This window comes from Fukomys damarensis, unplaced genomic scaffold, assembly GCF_012274545.1.
Source record: "Fukomys damarensis isolate Sample0158 unplaced genomic scaffold, DMR_v1.0_HiC HiC_scaffold_9, whole genome shotgun sequence".
Taxonomy (NCBI): domain Eukaryota; kingdom Metazoa; phylum Chordata; class Mammalia; order Rodentia; family Bathyergidae; genus Fukomys; species Fukomys damarensis.
In genome coordinates this window covers 30,744,795-30,763,980 of record NW_022900921.1, presented here as the reverse complement: position 1 = coordinate 30,763,980, position 19,186 = coordinate 30,744,795, and the positions used below count along the sequence as shown (strand labels likewise).

Below are 19,186 nucleotides of genomic sequence, written 5' to 3'. Positions count from 1 at the left end.
CCAGCGGACTCCTTAGAACACCATCTTCCTCTCTCCTAGAGCTTGCCTGAGCCCACGCAGCCTGCCTAAGTGAAAGACTGCTGAACAAGGTCCCAGTTCCCCCACTGCCTCCGGCACCTCCCCACACCTTTTCTGAGTGTTTTATGCATCTTCTCTGCTCCCTTCCTTTCATTATCACTCGTCTTCTTCCTTCCTTTCCTGCCATGCCTCCTCTACTGTTTCTTTTTGGGCTCTCTCCTTTATTCTTACTTGTATTCCTTCTTTTCTTCCCTTTCCTCATCTCATCTATAAAATAGAATTGATAGTCCTCGGCCTTCTAGGGTTTCTAGGAAGATGATGGATTAACACATTTCAGCAAGCCCTGGCTGCCCACTTTCAGGGCACAGACTTGGGAACAAGTATGGCTCTCTTCAAAGAGCTTGCTATCGGATCAGAGTCAAGTTCAGAGTTCTGATCGCTTTCTTCTCAGGCCCTGGCTGGGCCCCGTCAGATTGCAGGCCTCTGCGCACACTTTGCTCAAGAGAACCCCCGTGGGAGGACTGATAGCCTGTGTGTTTGCCTGGTGAAGCTAAGCCCCAGGCCCAGAGGGAAGGGACATGCAGGAAAGGAGCCCTGTCATCCGAGCTAGGTCTGTGAACTCATCAGCCTCACTTCCATAAGGAAGCTTTGCTGATGGCAAAGTGAGTGACTTCAGTTCGTGTCACTGTTATTCAGGCGATGATGGTGGCTAGCCAGACCTAGCTCCTCCCTGCAGCTCCTAACACCTCCCTGGCCCAGGCTGGGTATGTGGGTTCAGGCAGTCCTGGGAAAGGAAGAGAATGTTCTGAGGCACTTGCTTGAAATAAAAATGGCTTCACTGTTACAAATGCCCTCCAGGTGCCCATATCTTTTGCTTTCCTGATTTCCCTGAAGTGGCTTGGTTCACACTCCCCCCACTGGCTGGGTTCCACCAGCTGTGGCAGTGTCCTCCGTAGATAAGATCGGCCCAAAATGAAGGACAAGCTGAGGTGGCATTTAATTCTAGCATGAGCTCACCTCTCTGGCTGTGATGCCAGAAGGGTAGCGTCTCTCTACCCAGTGGTTGCCTGCTCCTCTCCCTTCCCTCCCTCTGGGTCACTTCATTTATCCAGCCTTCCTGGGAAGCCTGGAAAGACTTTGCCAAAAGGCCTGGCTGTTCCGGAAGTCTGTGATCATTACACACAGTATTGGACTAGGGTGACTCCTGGGGGAATGGATTAAAAATTGTCTTCTATATCCTGATCTGGAGGGACTCCTTTTCTTCCTTTAGACTTCAGTTTCTCAAACTTTCTGTGCAATGAACATACTGACACCTGCTCTAGCATTTGGTTACATAAGGTACACCCCATACATAAACAAACATGTACTAAGTATCTGCTATATATTAGGCTCGAGGCAGATAGGCTCAGTATAGTGTGTAGAGGAGAGGTCACTTTGGGGCCCAGAGGCTGAGCACCATGTGTGCCTGGCCAGAGGGGGCCGGGAGCAGGCATGGGAGGGAGAGAAGCTGAAGCATGTGTGACTCTATTCTCAGGCTATGTCCCTGAGATGACGTATTTCTTCACTTCCACTTCACTTTTACTTAGAGCCTCTGTCTGTAGGGCCAGGAAGAAACTGGACTCTTGGTCATTTTGTGGGTTTGCTGCCTCACAGTGGAGGCGCAGATCCGCTAGTCACCTCTGCAGCAGGCCACTGCTTTTGGTTCATTGTCACTTAGCATAATTTTACTGAGTACCTACTATGTCTGGGTAATGTCTTGGTGGGTCTGGGAGCTCTAAGTCCTCCCTTGTCTGTGCCATCCCTCAAAACTCCAGATGAAGGGAACATCCCACAGAAAAAGGTGAAAATTACAAAATATGATCCAGTCTTAGGAGAATCCCAGGAGCAGACAGCAGGGATGCACCCAGCAGCGAGCAGCAGCAGAGGCAAGACAGGAAAGTCCCAGGATGTGATGTGGGGGACCTGCTGTAGGGAGCTCAGAGAGCTTGGTGGGGGCCACACACTTGGGAAGGAGTGCTTTCTGGGGAGAATTTTCCTAGCACCACTGGGCCATGCAAGTTAAAGTTTTCCCCAGGCTTTAAATGCAATCATCGTAAACATAAACCAGCCCTAAAGAATAATACAGGGGATACTGTATCCGTCACCCAGGTTCGACAGTTCTTAGCATTTGGCCGCATTTGGCCCTTCTCTTTCTTTCTATATACACAGGCACACTCTTCCTTGAACAGTTTGGAAGGAATTTAAAGACATTGTGATTCATTGTCCCTAAAAAAATCTTAAGGGGCATTGTACATAAACACCCTAGCAGGTATTATTACACCTGCGAGAACAATAATTTTGTAATACCACCTAGTACAGCATTCACATTAAAATCACAGTGATTTTCCTGAAATGTCTTTTATAGTTTGTGTTATTATTATTATTATTATTTCAAGAACTAATCAAATTTCAGCCACTGTGTCGGTTTCCCCTCCTTTTAATTTGGAAGTGATCTCCCCACCCCAGGGATTTTGCTCTCATTTTCTTTTGGGGGCTCAGGCAGTTACCTTATAAAACATTCTCAATGTGGGCTCTGTCTGTTTTCTCACGAGTAGATGCAGGTTCAGCATTTGGGGCAGCAGGGCCTGGTGGGTTCCACCACGTCATCTTTCTGCAACGCCGCATGAGACACGTGCCACGTGACCCACTGCCAGTGGGTGAGATTAGTCTCTTGATGCCTTTGTTAAAGGGCGTCTGGCACATGTGCTCCTGGGGGGGATGCACTTTCCTCTTTGTAACAGCTAAGCATTCTGTGGAGTAACACGCTGAGACTGTGCGAACCCCGTTTTCCACTCTTTTTTTTTTCTTGTACTGTGGATGAAATCAAGGGGGCTATGTCTACCTCTGAGCCACATCCCCATCCTTTAAAAAAGTGTTTAGTGTGAGACGTGGTCACGCTAAGTTAACCAGGCTGGCCTCTAGGTCCTGATCCTCCTCCCTTCCCCTACCAAATTCTCCCAGTCACTTTTATCCCAAGTTTTAGTAAAATATCGAAGGATCTTCTCCTGACTCGTTTATTATACAGGGCATTATAAAAATCGTGCCTTCCTAATTGCGGCTTTTCTTCTAAATTTATTTAGCTGGCATTCTTTTGTAAAGAAGACCTTGTTTTAGATTTTTAGCAGGTTGGCATATAAGTTTAGGGTTCCACATTCTGGAACTCTTAGCTTTGGGTGTGAGAGAAGAGAGTGAGCAAATAAGTGAACATGCAAGAAAGAGCAAGCTCATATACAGAGCCGAGCCCTGTGTTACACACCAAGCATCAGGTCAGTAGCGATGGTCCCTTGCTGATGGAAAAATAGATCAGCACTTGTCCTGGCCTAGGGCTTCGTTGGCTCAGGCCACACTCAGAAGGAGGTATGCTAGGAGTGAGGGAGGGACCTCTGTTTCTCCCAGAGCCTCATCTAATATTCGCACATGCATGTATTCCTCCTCTCATCTAACAAACATTAACAGAGTTAAGGTTATTGTGGCGGCCTTGCTACAGGCTCTGAATCAATAGAACAATGGCTATTTCCATGAATTTTATATGCCAGCAAGAGCCTCAAAAATAACAACAACAAAAAAAAGAGATAGAAACAAAAAATAGCGGAGAGATGTTGCTATATAATACACAGTAGTCAAGAAATCTTCTGGCAAGACAGTGGCTATGCTGAAAACAAAATAAAGTGAGGAATGCAGCTGTTGGGGAAAGGAGAGTCCATGCAAAGACCCTGAGGTGGAAGGTTCTGACTGCACTCAAGAAACTCTAGAGAAGCCAGCGTGGCTGGAGAGGAGAGGAAAGCAGAGACCACCTGACTCAGGCAATGAGCAGTCACGCACTTCACGCCCAATTATTAAAGCCAGCAGAGCCTCGAGATTATTTTTCTTCTACTGTAACATGATTTTGGGGGAATAAAAACAAATCAGAATTTATCAACTGTGAACAAAATTGTCAACTGTGAACTGTCAACAGTCTGGTTTAAAAATAGATGATAGGTTGATGAAATACAGTGGAGAAAGCAATTTAAATAAAATGTTAAGAATAATACCCAAAGCACATGAGGCATGGTGAGGAGTATGGTGTGAGGGAGAAATGTACTCAGTTGAGACCTGTGTGAGCATCGAAGCAGGGAGAAGTTATTAGTTTTGCTTTACAAATCATAGATGAAGAAGATTTACTGGCCATTTGCGGGAAAGCATTCACTCATTCAAATATATTTGTGTGTTATGCAAACCAGCAGCAAAGACTGGTTGGGAAATCTGCTAGCACATTTATTTTTAAGTAGGTCAACACTTTGAATATCTGTGCCTGCTTGTGCAGCCTTTGGCCCTCTCCTCCTTTCTCTGTTTCTGTGATGATTGGGAAATGCATTTGTGTTCTGACAGAGATCTAGAAGTTTCAGGATCGTATTTATATTTGCTTTTGAATTTGTACTTGTATGACTATAGGTGCTTAAAAGTCCTTACTTTCCTTTTTTTTTAATTTTCAACTAACCTCCTTGAAAGAGCTCTAATTATTGAGCTGCTTTAGCATGCAATCAGTATAAAGGCTTGGATGTGTTGTGTTTCTTCTGGGTACAACTCACAGATGATGCAGTTTGTCCCACTTCTTTGTGTCCAGCCACCGCACATGTGAGTCAGCTGCTCTGTAGCTTTTTTTGGTTTTTGTTGTTTTCTTTTCAGTAATCCTGAGCTTGGCACAAAAATCTACCCTTTTCCTTCCCCCAGTACTTAGGACTGAACCGAGGGCCTTAACACTGAGCTATATCCCAGCCCTTTTGTAGTTTTGAGACAGGGCCTCACTAAATTGCCCAGGCTAGGCTCATATTTGTGATCTTCCTGAGTGCTGCAAAACCTCCCAGAGTGATGGGATTACCACACCTGGCTACTGTCTATGCTTTTTAAATTCTAAGACAAAGCATTTCCTCCATTCCTTGGAGTCTCTTTTTAAAACTTTGGATGGAAAATCTGTTGGTTTTCTAGGGCTGCCACAACAATGGGCCATGAACTGGGGAGTGTAAGCAATAGAAATTTATTTTCTCACAGTTCTAGAGGTGAGAAGTCTGAAATCAAGTAACTAATCATGGTTGTTTCCTTCTGAAGGCAGTGAGAATGCATCTGTCTGACATCTTTCCCCTGACTTCTGGTGGCCTCAAGAGTTCCTTGGTTTATAGATGGCTATCTCTCTGTGTCTTCTCTTATTTTCCCTCTTTGGGTATTGGTCTCTGTGTCCAAATTTCTCCTTCTTGTAAGGACAGTGACATTAAGAATGCTGAATTACTAGTGCAGGTGTTTAGCACTGGGACACATGCTTTGTGAGGTGTAAAATTGTGTCTTCCAAAGGGTGAGTAGGGACTGTGCTGTAGAGACCAGTAGTGACTCCTTGTCCTTAGACTTACTTGTGTTAATGGCCAGGGCTAGAGGAAGTGACCTTCTCAACAGGCAACAATGGCCCATAATGCTCCCTGCTTTCTGTCAGTGTCTCTTTCAGGCCTTTTTAATGGAGGGGCTCTAGAGGGGCCTTTAGCTTTAGTACCTTGTGAGCTTTAAGCTACTGAGTGGCTGTCTGGTCCAAATCTAACAGTTTGTTTACATCTGTTGCTTCTTTTTCTTGTACTCAAAAACAGTTGTTTTCTCTAGTGACAAGTTATTGGTGTCCCCTTATTATCCCTGAGGCAGGACCTTTCTTTAGTCTGCTTTTTGATTTGCAGCCTCCAGGCCATGAGTTGTGAGAGGTATGTTCTTCACTAAGCAGCCTCCTCCACCTCAAATTGCTCAGGCAGTGCTGTATGCTTGGATCCCTCCTGCCCCCAGGGACACATGGAGAAAGCAAAGAAAAGCTATGAAGCAAGTCTTTGCTGCAAAGCAATCATCCTCCATAATTTCACAGTTTTCAGCTCCTACTTGGAGAACACTAAGAGAGGTAGGGTCCTGAAGCTTTGTTATTGGGTCCTAAAGTCAGGAGCGAACAGGTAATGTCCCTGTAGTGTTGGGAGTGTACTTACTTCTCTTGCCTAATGTCTCTCAGGAATCTCTTGCTCTGTGCTTCCTGTTGCTTCTTCCCTAGGAAAGTTCAGTTCACAACACTTCTGTTTGCAAACAATTTGGTTCTCAAGCAAAAGCCTTCAACAAAAATTTGCTTCTCTTCACAAGCTCCACATCGGGTGACAAACACAACCACGGCCGTCTTCTTCACAGCCATCTTCCTCACAAAACACAAATGAGGCCATCTCATCTTCCCAAAAACCATAATACAAATTAAGTTTGTGAGGCAATGTATCACTGTATGTGCCTTTTTTTTTTTTTTTTTTTTTTGAGACGGTCTTGCTAAGTTACTAAATTGCACAGGCTGGGCTTGAATTTTATATTATCTGCCTTAGCTTCCCAGTGTGCTGGGATTACAAGTGTAGACAAGTATGGCCTAGCCTGCATGTGTCTTATTGTTGTGGTTATTGTTCCAGCCATAGTTGAAAGGTGAACAACTCACATATTAAAATTGTATATAATCAAGAATTTACCTGTCCTGAATGGTAAGAGTTGTGAGAGGTATGTTCTTCACTGGTCTCTCTTGTATCATACCCTGTTTCTGGCAAGAAGCAGGATCACTGCAGTAGAAAGGTACTTTGGATCCCTTTGTCTTAGCAGGCCTGTACTCAGGGTACTTGCCTTGTGTTTCTAGAATCTCCGTATATGCAGATTAGGGCACTTGTCTACAGTGGCAGCTAGGTCTATGAATTTTCTCTGCCTGAATGTCCAAGACCTGCAGCATGGGGAGGGACTTGAATAGCTGCACTGGAGGTTAGGGCCCCCTCTCACGTTGTACAGCTTGCTTAGTAGGAAGCTTTGTGCTTTTAGAGTGATCTGCCTCTTTTCTGTAAAGCTGGAATGATATCTTTGTCCCTTTCTTCATCACTGGGACAAAATACCTCACACGGGCAACTTAAAATACAAAAGATTTATTTTGGCTCATATTTTAGAAGTTTCAGAACTTCTGTGGTTGGAAGTATGATGGAAGGGTCTGGCCTAAAGAAGGCTGCTCACCTCATGGTGGACAGGAATCAGAGTGTGGAAGGGGTTGGGCAAGGGAGCTATACCCTTCCAGGCCATGCCCACAGTGACCCACCAGGCACATTTAGCAATAAACTCATCAGTGAACTAACCACTAATGAATATAGTGCCCCAGCGATCCAGTCACCTTCCACCTATGGTTGTATGAGGCTTTATGGGGACATTTAGATATAAACCCTACCATTCCACCCCTGGCCTCTGAAAGACTTAGGCACATCTCATTATATAAAATTTACAGTCTATCTCTAAGAGTCACCAGAGTCTTAACAGTTCTGAAACTGCTGAAAAGTCAAAGTCCAAAGTCTCTTCAGAGATTCAAAGCAAATTCTTAGGTGTGAGCTCCTGTAAAAATCAAAAGAAAGTTAAAAACTGTTAACATGCAATGGCACATGGTAAACATTCCTATTCCAAAAGGGAGAGATAATGGGATAGAAACCAGTGGAACCAATGTGAGATCAAAACTCAGGAGGACAAACAACAAATCCTGGTAGTCCCATGTCCAGCACCGGGGGCAAGTTATGGCAATGACATGTGAACTACTCCAAAGGGTTTGAGTGACCCTGCTCCTATGTAATGCCCCTTAGTGCTTCTATGGCTTGTGTCTTGGGCTGGCTTTGCTCACTCCTTGTGCCTTTCTTTAGATGCTCCATGTTCCTGGCATCCCCTCATTCTTGGAGGCTCTACTGCACTTTTAATTTCACTCTCACAGCTTCTTAGGGGCATACTTCCTGGTCTCCTAGGCTTTCCTCTGAAATCTGAATGGAAGCCTCCCTGGCCCCATTACTCTTATATTCTCCATGTCTACAAGACCAGCACCATGTGAAGGACGCCAAGGTCTGTTACCATGTGGAGAGTAGCAGGGCTTCTTGAATCTTGGCTGTAAAGGCCTCTGAGTACCTAAATGGTGGAAAGTGTGAACTGAATCCCTAAGGACAAGTCTCCTAGGTAGCTATTTTGGAGCACAGTACTCTGGGGCTAACTTCTAAAGCAAAGTCTTTCACTTTTGCAATTTTAAATGTGCTGTGCTAAGGGTGGAAACTTATGTGCCCTCAAGGCATCTTTCTTATTGTCCTATTCTATAGTACTTGACTCCCTTTATTTTTTATTTGAATTAAAAAAAATATGTTTTGGTGCCGGGATCAAACTTGGGTCCTTGTGCTTGCAAAGCAGTTGGTGGAACCACTGAGCAAAATCCCCGACCCCTTGCTTCCTTTTAAATGTTAATCTTTTTAGCAACCAAACTGGCTTCTACTCCAACTTTATAGGCCCTTCACTTCGGGAAAAACTGAAAACTTTTCAGATGGGTTTCTTCCTCCTGGTTTTCAGTATAAACCTGGCTAAAAGCAGCAACCAGTATTCACACTATAATTCACACTATAGCCTGAATGTTACACTGCTTTGAAATTGTTTTCTACCCAATTAGTTAACTCACCACCCTTAATTTCAGTCTTTTGCATAGTCTCAGGACATGAGCAAAATGTAGACAAATGTTCCACCAGATCATGACACCCACGGCCCAGAGTCCAACTGACAATGGAATCCTTGTTCCCTATGGAAACCTCCTGAGCCTGGTCTTTACCATGAGTGTTTCTAACAGCATTCTGGTCTTCTGAGCTCTGACAAGACTCTTCCATCAATTTCAGGGTACAGCATTCTACGGCTGCTTCTCTAGATACTGTCTTTAAACATTTCCTGCAAGCTAATTCCAAAGGCTTTTGAACTACATGGTCAGAGAGCTACAGCAACGACCCCACTTCTCCAGTAGCAAAATCTTTCTCAGTCCTTTTCCCATTGCTGAGACAGATTCCCAACACCTACGATTTAAAGGAAGAAAGGTTTATTTTGGCTCACAGTTTGTAATGTTTTGGTCTGTAATCAGCCAGATCCTAGGCAGAACAGCGTGGTGGAAATGCCTGAGCAGAGAGAAACTGCTCACTTCGTGGCATCTCCGAAGTAGACAGAGACAAGGGAGGGGCCAGGAAAAGAGATATATCCTTCTAGGTCATGTCCACAGTGACCTACTACTTTCAGCCAGATGGTACCTCTTAACATCACCCTAGCTATAGGCCTCCGTAATCCAATCACCTTCCACAGGCCCCACCTTTGAGGATATGAGGCTTTGGTGGGTACATCCAGATATAAAGCCTACTTTTGTGATGCTTCCTTTGGGCTCCTATCTACCCCTTCTGCTTCCTCGCCTGGGAAGGTGACCCCTATCTTGATGGTATTTGTCATCCCCCCACCTTTTAAACAAATGTTTACCACCTATGTGTGTATCTCTGAGTAGCCTGTTTTGAGCTTTAGAAAATATGGAATTATAGCCTTTTGAGCTTATTGAAATGCCACACATTGTCCCGGAAGATGAGAAGTAGATCTATACCCTTGAAATTTGGATTTTGTTGGCACAGATAAGTGCTGTTTCTATCTGGAGCCAGGATGGGGCTATCTGTCTTCACAGATTGCTGCCTTTGGCTCTGCAGGGGAAAGGATGCTGCAGCCCTGTCAAGGAAGCTGAATACAGTGTTTTCAGCCATAGGGCTCCTGGTTAACCCAGGGCCTCCCAGAGAATAGGTGTCTGGTCTTCGAGGGGGCAGGTAGACTGGTTTCTGACTCCAGAAGCATGTGGGACACACAAGGAAGGTGAGAGGCAGAGCATGAATGTACAGCTCTAACTGGGAACTCAGAGTGGATATGGGTGAAGGGAGAGGCAAGGAAGACAGCTCCAGCAACTGCATTCCTGTGCAGGTTGGGAAGCTGCTGGTGAGCAGAATAGAGGTTTAGAGCAGAGAGTGACCAGTGCTGCCATTCCTTCTGCCTTTATCACTAAACAGCCTTTTATTGAACACTCACTATGTGCCAGGGTCATCTGTGTACCGTGTCATGTCAAGGATAAGATGGTGACTAAGACTCTTCCTGCTCTAAAGTACTTCATGTCTAGTAGGACTTCAGCTGTTCCATCGATCAGCTTTTGCTGAGTCATGTTGTAGTAATACATGATCGCCAAACATCTGCAGTTAACAAAGTGAGTTGCTTCCTTGTTCCTGCTGAGTGCTGGCTGTGGGATGGCTTTAGTTCTGTTCCATGTCCTCTGCCTCCTGGGTCTCAGACACAAGGAATAGCCCATCTCCAGCCCACGTTATTTTCACAGGAGGAGAAGGCAGCAAGTGAAGTGATGCAATCAGGCATTAGCTCTTGAAATGTCTATGCAAACCGGGCTTCCTCATCCCCCCGGCTGACCCACCCATAGGAACAACTCTTGTGCTTGGGCTGGTATCAGGAGGAGGGGAGCCGAGCATCTACAGGCAGGTGTTACACTGAAGGGTCCAGAGTAGGGAGCTTCAGAGAGGGCAGAGATTACTTGGGTAAAGTATTACAGTTGATCACAGATACAAGCAGGCAATTTCAGCAACAGTATGATAAAGCTTTATTATAAATAAGTATAATAATTTAAACTTTATAAAATAAGTTTACACATAAATGTGTATTTCCCCTCATTAAATTAGCTTCACAGGCTCTTTTGAGAAAACAGTTTGACAACCACTGGTCCAAAATTGAGGCTTGTTGCAGAAAACTGAGAGGAGGAGGAGGAAGAGGGAGGAGGGAGGAGGGCTGCCAAAGATGCCCATAGAGATCTTTGGACCACAGTGTTGTCTGCAGATAACAGATACTGTGCTGTTGTACAAGGATCTTCTTCTAGTTACTTACCTGCCTGCCACCTGTAACATTCCTCTCAGCTTACTGTCAGCCCCTTTTGGGTTGTCTATAGGCACATTTCATACCTATGCTGTGTCTCTACACTCTTGTGGTTTCTGACTTCGTCATCATCATTTCTGCATAATCATCATCTTCTTAATCATTAAGTCAGTTGATGTTTGAGACCTGGGCAGGGCTTCTTTGCATATGTCCTATAACTTTTCCTGTCTCCCCATGCGTATACCAGGAATCTTACACAGTTCTCCAAAAAGGACTTTAGCCTTAAGAGGAAGCTAGGAATCCATAGGCTTGACCTGTCACTCTCTGCCTACAAGGGTAGCCAGCAACTGGGTGGGTGACAGCTGGTGATATACAGTGCAACTCCAGTATATTGAAAACTGGCTTTAAAACCTCATTGCCTTGCTTTGTAGTCAGTGTGGGGACTGAATAGCTTGTCCTCACCATTCCTAGCCACTCTTCACCTGTACTCATGTGTGTTGCTTTGCAAATGCTAGTGGTCTTTTTTCAAAGGTATCATGGCACTTGATAAGAGCTGCACATAGAGTAGAGTAGGTGCCTAGTAAATTTTGCCTATCCCTTCTTCCTTTGAACATCCATCAGGTATCCACATGTTTCTGGGTTGGTTACAGGCAAAAAGAGAATCAACTGTCAGACAACTCAGATCTAGACCAATAGCAAAGGTGCATAATTAGCCACATACAATACAGTATGGACTGTTGGTGCTCAAGAGGCCCTTCCACATGATAGAAAGTGAGCGAGGACCCTTATGAGCTCAGCCTTGGAGTAAGATATGGGCTTGAATGAGCAATATAATCTTTCACAAGTAATTTAACTCCTGTGAGTCTGATTTCCATCTTCCGTATGTGGTAATAATAAAAAAGCCGGGAACTTCTGTGGTCTATTGCACTTATAAATACCCTCCTTCTCTCCTGTTTGTGACTTGAGTCTATTTAGACTTCAAGGTAAAGAGATAGAAGAAAGGAATCCAAGGATTAGTGTTGCTGCTGTTAGAGAGTGACAGGAGGTTACAGCATATGGGCTTCTGAGGCTGGTTACATAGCCACAAGCTTCCTCCAGCCAGAAAGGGCAAACATAATTTTGGGTTCAAAAATATTTACCCAATGTTGCTCCCAAGGAGAAGAGGCAGAGCTGAGATATACCATCAACATTTATAGAAGACAAGTGATTGTTATCCTCTTCCTTAGGAAGAGCACATGACGAGCCTACTTAGGACTGTTTGACGTACTGAGTGCTTTTATGTGGGAAGAAATGTGGGGAAGAACCCTTCAGCAGTCAGGTTAGTGTAGTCGTTGACCATATATGACTTCACAATTGTTAAATTTCACATTAATAATTTTATTTTATAAATAGTAACAGTTGAGTTTACAGTAAGTCTTCTGGTACTTGTACAGTGTTTTGGAAACTGTTTTGCACATTTGGAAAAGCATGAAAGTACATTTCTTATTTAGTATTCTGTTATTGAGACCTTTGACTGAGGTGGACTTTTCCCTTTTCTGTGTTGCTCCTGTGGATTAAAGGCACTGGCTCTTTCCTAGGAAACTAAGCAGTGGTCTTTGGTGGCTGTGTTCTTACTGGCTGTTTTCTCTATTACAGTGCAAGTTGGAGTTCCATGCTTGTTCTACTAGCAAAAGCCTCACCACTCTCTGTGATGGGCCCTGTCCTTGTATCCCGGAACCTGAGCCACCCAAACACAAGGCAGAAAAGAATGGTGAGTGGGGATTTTAGGAGACATCCGTGAAGGGGATAGGATGGTCAGGGCAGGGTGGTTTGTCCAGCTTTGTCCTAGAAACTTGGCATTCAACAGAGCTGTTCAGGTTTATGCTGTGGAAATGGGCTAACATGGCAAGCAAGTTCTCTGGTTGTTTAGGGGTCCTAAACTCTCTTGGAAAGACAAAGAAGAACTGAGAGTCTTTGAAAATAACTCTATTAGCCCAAGCTATGCTCTATGATCTCTTAGAAGTCAAATTGGCTATGGTATGGGAGGGGCAGGGTTTTCAGTATTTTAACACCAAACCCTGCCCTCCAGTATATCTTGGTCTTTCTTGAACTCTAAGCTCTCCGATCCTTTGATCTTCTCCAGGGCCAATATTAATATACACTGCTTGGAGTGTAGCACAGACCCAGGAGACAGATGAAAGAGAATCCCTCGGTGGGGGTGAGGAGGGGCAGGAAAGCTTGAGCTTCTTTGGCTCTTCTTGATGGAGAAAGGAATGTTGTTCCACTGGCCTCTCCCTCTTCCTAAATCTTCTGTAATGACACCCAAGGTGAAATTTGAATTTGCCTTTCTCAGTCATGACAAGCTAGTCCATGGAGAGTGCTGTGTGCGTGTGTGTGTGTGTGTGTGTGTGTGTGTGTATGTATGTGTGTACTCTTGTCTTCTAACACTAGCAGCCATTTGTGATGGAGTAGAGAAAACAGGGTGAAAGGTTATTCATTTGTGTTATTGTAGTCAATGTTTTCTTTTTTCAAGGCAAAAGATGACTTCCATTCTAAGTTTGTCCATGATAATTTAAGGAGTATTGTATACTGTGTTTTAAGGAGTATTGTAGAGTCTTTGGGAGGTTTTTAGTCAGAATGTGGAAAGACAAAAATCATAAAACATTATGGTCAAAAATCATCTCCAAAGGTTGTTACTGTTTCCAAAAAACTGGTTTCATTGCCACTGAATGTGATTCATTGATATAGCTGAAGTAAAAATAGTTAATTAATGCACATAATCCTCCTTGTAATGTAGTCTGGTGAGAAAATCTAGAGCCTTGTGGTGTTAAGTAACTCCAGAGTCCAGAAAATTAACTAATATCTGGAAATTTTTAAAAGAGTCTTCTTGGGAAGTTTCAGTAGTCTTTGTTATTCCAAGTATATTGTTTCTTGCCTTAATCTATTCTGAGGCTAGGGAACAAAACCAAGACAATCACCTCTGCTATTTTGCCTGTATTGTCTAATGAGGGTGAGAATAGTTCCCCTCAAGGGCATTCACACCTGTTAAGGGTACCCCCTTGCTATAGTTATTCTGGGGAGCTTTTTGCTTCTCCAGATGAAGAGGAGCCCTTGTTTTGAAATGGTGACCTTTATACATGACTAAATGAGGCTGTTTCTCAAATATGACACTCTGGGAATGGTCCTGATTGCCTTTTTATTTGTATAATTATTCACTGGTAAAAATTCAAACACATTCTTACTGAACCTATGTAAGTAAACACAATGCCATTAAACATAGAGATCTAAAAAAGTTTGCTTTAAATTCTGAAACATCATTGAAAACAGGATTGCCATTTAAATGTTTGAAGACATTTGCAAGTAGTGTAGACTACCAACTTAATTATGAGATATCAGAAGAATGAAAAAGCATGATCCACATATCCAGCAACATCCCCAAACACGTCAGTTCCTTCAGTGCTACAGACGCATTTTTTATTCCACCTAATCTTGGACCAACAGTTTTGCTTTCAAAAAGTTGTTTACCTCTGGACCAAAATTGATCTCAGAAATCCTCACTTAGTATTTTAGACAATTTTCAAAATTGTCTAAGAAAATTCACCTCATAAGCACCAACCAATGAGTCTATTGGCTGAAATGTCAGTAGCTTACACTCTGTGAAAGTTTTTTCCATGAAGTTCTGAGAATGACCTTCTTTGTTTAAAATTTAATTTCTAGGTTGTGACTTAGGACAGCGTTTTTGTGTGCTTGAGGAGAAGCAGAAAGTACTTAGTGAGGGTAAGAGTGGGTGGCTATAGTTAATCTATTACAGCATCCCACAGTATCCTAGTGGAGGAGATTATAATCTCCTATTAGGGTATAATGTTCAGCTATTTAACATGGATTTGATCAGTGTTTCCCTGGAGGATAAGAAAATGTTCTGGGCAATGATGGCTTTAACGATTCCCCAGGGTGATCATGTGAAATGAAACATTTGAATTAATAATGTTTTACTTCAACAAATTTGATCAAGGGAAGGCTGATCTTTTTCTGTGATTTGACAGTTCTTTCCCTATAGCTGCTAAGGGCTGGACTGAGCCTGACAGTTGGAATAAAGAGAAGGGAACAGATCCAAGGGAGAGCTCAGAAGTGCAATGAAAGGTACCTTTCAGTTGACAATTTAGCTGTAGGTGGAGTGAGGGAGTAGAAAGAGTTGGGATGAAGCTTGCTTACTTATCTGTCATCAGTCCTTTTTGGAACCTCTTTCAGGCTAGTCTGGGCAACTTCATGAGACCCTGTCTCAAAATAAAAGGGATTATGAGTGTAACCCAGTGCTCCCTGGTTTCAGTCTCAAGTACTGGCAAAAAGTAATGGCAATATTAGTATTAGTGTTATTGCTTGGCATTTTATTTTCAACGTTATTTTGGTTTTGGACCCAAATTTCATCTGGTGATAAAAACGTTCATAGAGTCACTTTCAGGTAAATTCTGTGAAGTTGGAGTTTTAGCTACTCTCTAGGAAAGTAGGGGTGATACGTGGGCTTCTGAGCTGCAAGGCTAGTGGGATGCAGTTCCTGGTCATGGCTGTTTTTCTTTGACATCCTCCACTTCTGTGCAGTTCTTGCCACCTGCAGTTAGTTGGTATCTTACTTTCTTGCTGCTGGACAAAATACCCCAAACCCATGAGTTAAATGAGGAAAGGTTTATAGTATTTCCGCTCACAGTTTCTAAAGGTTTCAGTCTGTAATAGGCTAGTTCCAAGGTAGGGTAGCATGGCAGAGGGGCATCACAGAGGAGAAACAGTCCATGGCAGGGTAGACAGGTGGCTGGCTTTCTTTCTGTTCCTTTCTATTCCTTCCAACTATAAGCCTATTGATTGGAGCCACCCACATCTAGGGTAGGACTTCCATTATCCACACCCAGAGCTATGCTAAACCAGGTTAGTTATCACACACCAGTGTCACACACCTTAACTTAGCATCACATATTCATGATCCATCCACCTTCCCAAAGCCTCACCTCCTATAAATACATGAGGCTTTGGGGGGACATTTAGATAGCAAGCCCTAATGATTGCATCCTCACCATTCTAGTGAGACTATTTGAGATGCCATCTATGACCTCTACATACCATGTCTCTTAAGGTTATGTGAAGTCCTTTTCCATTTATGTCAGACCCTTCTGGATTTACCTACTTTCTTACAGCCCCATTTGGCCATGTTCAGGGTCACAGAAAACTTGAGGATGCTCTTCTAAGCTCTTGTGGCATCAAAATGATTACAATGAGGTTGGAATCTCAAGTCTTCTCTGCACTGATCTGTGTGTAGTTATTTCTCTTCTACACAAAGGACATTCTGAGGCTTACCTCAAACTGGCTTTCATATTGGTAGCAAAACACAGGTTCCCTCTATGGCAGAGGCTCACCTCTTGCCTTGGGTTTCAGGATTATCTCCTTGCAATCTAGGACTAGAATTTAGGCAGAGGAGGGCAGAATCTTTCCTGGGAGCTTTCCTGTCTCTGCCTTTTCCTCTCTTTCTGGAGTCATACTTCATGGGGCCTGGTGTCAGTAGCACTGAATAAGAGGATGTATGGTGTATGACGAGAGGGCCTAACTCTCACTTAATTTCAGAGTGTTCTGCTTTCTTCTGGCCTGTGGTCTTTGAGTTAAACATGCCCAGATCTTGCAAATCAGAAGTCTGTTGTATCTGCTTTAAGACTCAACAGCATTTTGCCGAAACTAAGTGGTTGATTTTTTTGTTCTCTTTATTTGGCATCTTTCCTTTGATGTGTCCCCTGAAGATCTGATAGAGGGTGAGTTCATCCTTTAATATTTGTGAATATTTCCTATTATACCTCTCAAGTATCTTGCAACCGTGGGCGAGTTACTTAGTTGTCTTACCTCTCTGATCTTATAAAGCCAATCCAGCCCCCAAAACATAAAGTAATGATTATCTAAGATACAAAAAAAAAAAAAAAAAAAAAAAAAAAAAAAAAAAAAACCAAAAACAAAGTTAAAAAGAAGGAATTGAGGGAACTGGAGAGTTAGCTCAGTGCTAGAACATGTATATGAGGTCCTGGGTTTGATCCACTGTATCCAGAAAAAAAAAAAAAAAGGTAGATCAAATGGAAATGTATGTATGAGTATTGTGTATTAAGTCTGGGTTCTATACACGTTTTGGGGTTTTTCAGGAAAGATCTCTCCCAGCCTCACTGGTATTTCTGAGCCTTGCCAGCGAGGGCGTTCCGGCAGTCACATTTTAGATGAAGCTCTACTTCTAAGTTCCAAGATATTGCTGCTGCTGCTTTTCCTTCATTTCTCAGCAAAAACTATAAAGGTCTCAGATACTAGGTTTTTCTTCTTCTTCTTCTTCTTCTTCTTGTTTTTGATTCTTTACAGTGGTGGAAAACTCTTAGGATAAAATAGAGGCTTTCTTAAAATGAGAGGCTTTAAGGTACATTTTTCAACTAGCCAATGCTCCTTTCCTAAACTCAAGCACTTTCTGATCTTGCCACACTTCCCCTTTTTGAAGAGACAAACCTTTCCTCTTAGCGTGAGCTTGACAGTCTTGCTGATGACACCGTTAATCTGAAAAGAGGTTTGGGGCTTTCTGACTCAAGAATGAACTTTGCAGAGTGGAAGGATTCTACTAAGAAGGGTCTCACTTCTCCTCTGTAATGCCATGTCAAGGGGACCCTTCTGTTCCTTGAGGGTACTATTAAATTTTCTCACAGGGCTCAAGGAAAGCTCACATGTGGGGTCTCAGACCTTCTCCTCCATTTTTATGCTTTAACACATGAGATTATATTTATAGGAAAAATTTGACCACCAGTAATGTATCAGAAAAGAACACTGGAGCCCTACTGAGCGAGAGAAGCATGCTTAAATTTAATGACCTTTTAGTGACCCGAAAAAGCCTGGATTTACCTGACTGCTGATCTCCTGTGTTTGTTGCTACTCTGTATACAACCTCTAGACACTCAATAGAGTCCTCAGCCTGAAGTTGGTAAAAGATTTGTACAAGTTAAATTTAATTTCTCCCAAGGTCTGAAGGCATTTGCCAAAATCTTACAGTATCAGCTGTGAGACAGGAAATGTCCTTGTGTTCCTAGGGCCAGCAAGCTTCTAAATGACACTCTATCAAGCCTGTACCACCTCCAGTTCCACTCTGTCTCTGGAGGAGAAAACCTAGAGAACAGGGTTTTCTCTAAGTGCAGATCCATCCTTCCTTCTATTGGCACAGATTAGTTTTTGGAAAAAAGACGCTGGTCCTGCCAAACACCCTAAGGAATCTTGGGAAGGAGGTCGGGCGCCCTCTACTGGTCTGACATGAGAAGAGAGGCGTGGGCAGGACAGGCACATTTGGTTGGGGAAGAAGAAAAATTGCACCTTTTTGCAGCAGAGTGTGCTGAAGAGGAAGTAACAACCTCCCTCCAGCTGAGCGCTTTGGAACAGTAGAAAAATTATCTACAGTAATTTTCTTTTCTCAAATGGTGTTTTCAACCGGAGGGCTAGATTCTAGGGGGAAGAAAGTCTTAAGTTGACAGACGGTTGTCTAATTCCATTACTTATCACAAGTGGAGTTGGGAAAATGTGTTTAAATGGGAACAGGAGGCGGTGCAAAAGAGACGAGGTAAAAAGTTTCCCCCAGCTGTAAGGTTGGAATGAAAAAATCCTGCTTCAGCGGCTCCTAAAAAATGTTGATTCATGGTGGCATCCAGGAAAGAACGTTTCCCTTTAATGCTTATTGTGTAACAGGGTAAAGGCCTTCAGCTCAAACCTATAATTTAAAGAAGTTTATATTAACCTTTCCATACCCATTCAACTTCAGTGGCTTATTATTCGGCACTACATTATAGTCAGGTATTAAATGCATAAAGGGACATTTAACTTTTAGGGAGTTGTTATTCTAAATGTCATAAAAAGAGAATTAAATTGGCAGCTGCATTTATCAGGACTTTGAGGCAATTGATCACTTTGGCTTTGATGTCTGATTCTTCTAGTTCTGTGAAATTAACTCTGGGAAGATAAACCACAGGTTTTCCTGGTCCTTCTGAAGTCTGTTTGGCATCACCTGATAGGGGAGAGCTAAAGGTTAGAAGAGAAGGAGGAGATCACTGAGGAATGTGGTGGCCAGTCTCATAACCAGAGTTCAAAGGAGAGAGGTTTCTGCTCAAAATTAATGGCTTTGCTAGTTTGCCCAAACACACTGTTTTCCTGCCCCTACTTTTAGAAAATTTACAAAGTAAAACAAGTTTACAAATTAATTACATAAAATGCAAATGCTGTGACAAAAGTGTTCCTATTCCACGTCTTTCTGAAATGTCCTGCTAGTCATTTTAATAGGCACATACTGATTTTTTAAACTTTACTCATCCAAAATTGGGATCATATTCTCCAATATATATATATATATATATATATATATATA

At 43.0% G+C, this 19,186-nt stretch overlaps 1 protein-coding gene across 2 annotated transcripts in view; it reads left to right on the top strand.

The window, feature by feature from the left end:
- The window catches only part of Spock1 (SPARC (osteonectin), cwcv and kazal like domains proteoglycan 1), a 493,476-nt gene that overhangs the window by 398,062 nt on the left and 76,228 nt on the right, over positions 1–19,186 (top strand). For both annotated transcript variants that reach the window (XM_010614107.2, XM_010614106.2), the window contains one exon: positions 12,436–12,550. In XM_010614107.2, the coding sequence (XP_010612409.1) occupies positions 12,436–12,550 (115 nt within the window). The remainder of the gene's footprint in view (positions 1–12,435; positions 12,551–19,186) is intronic.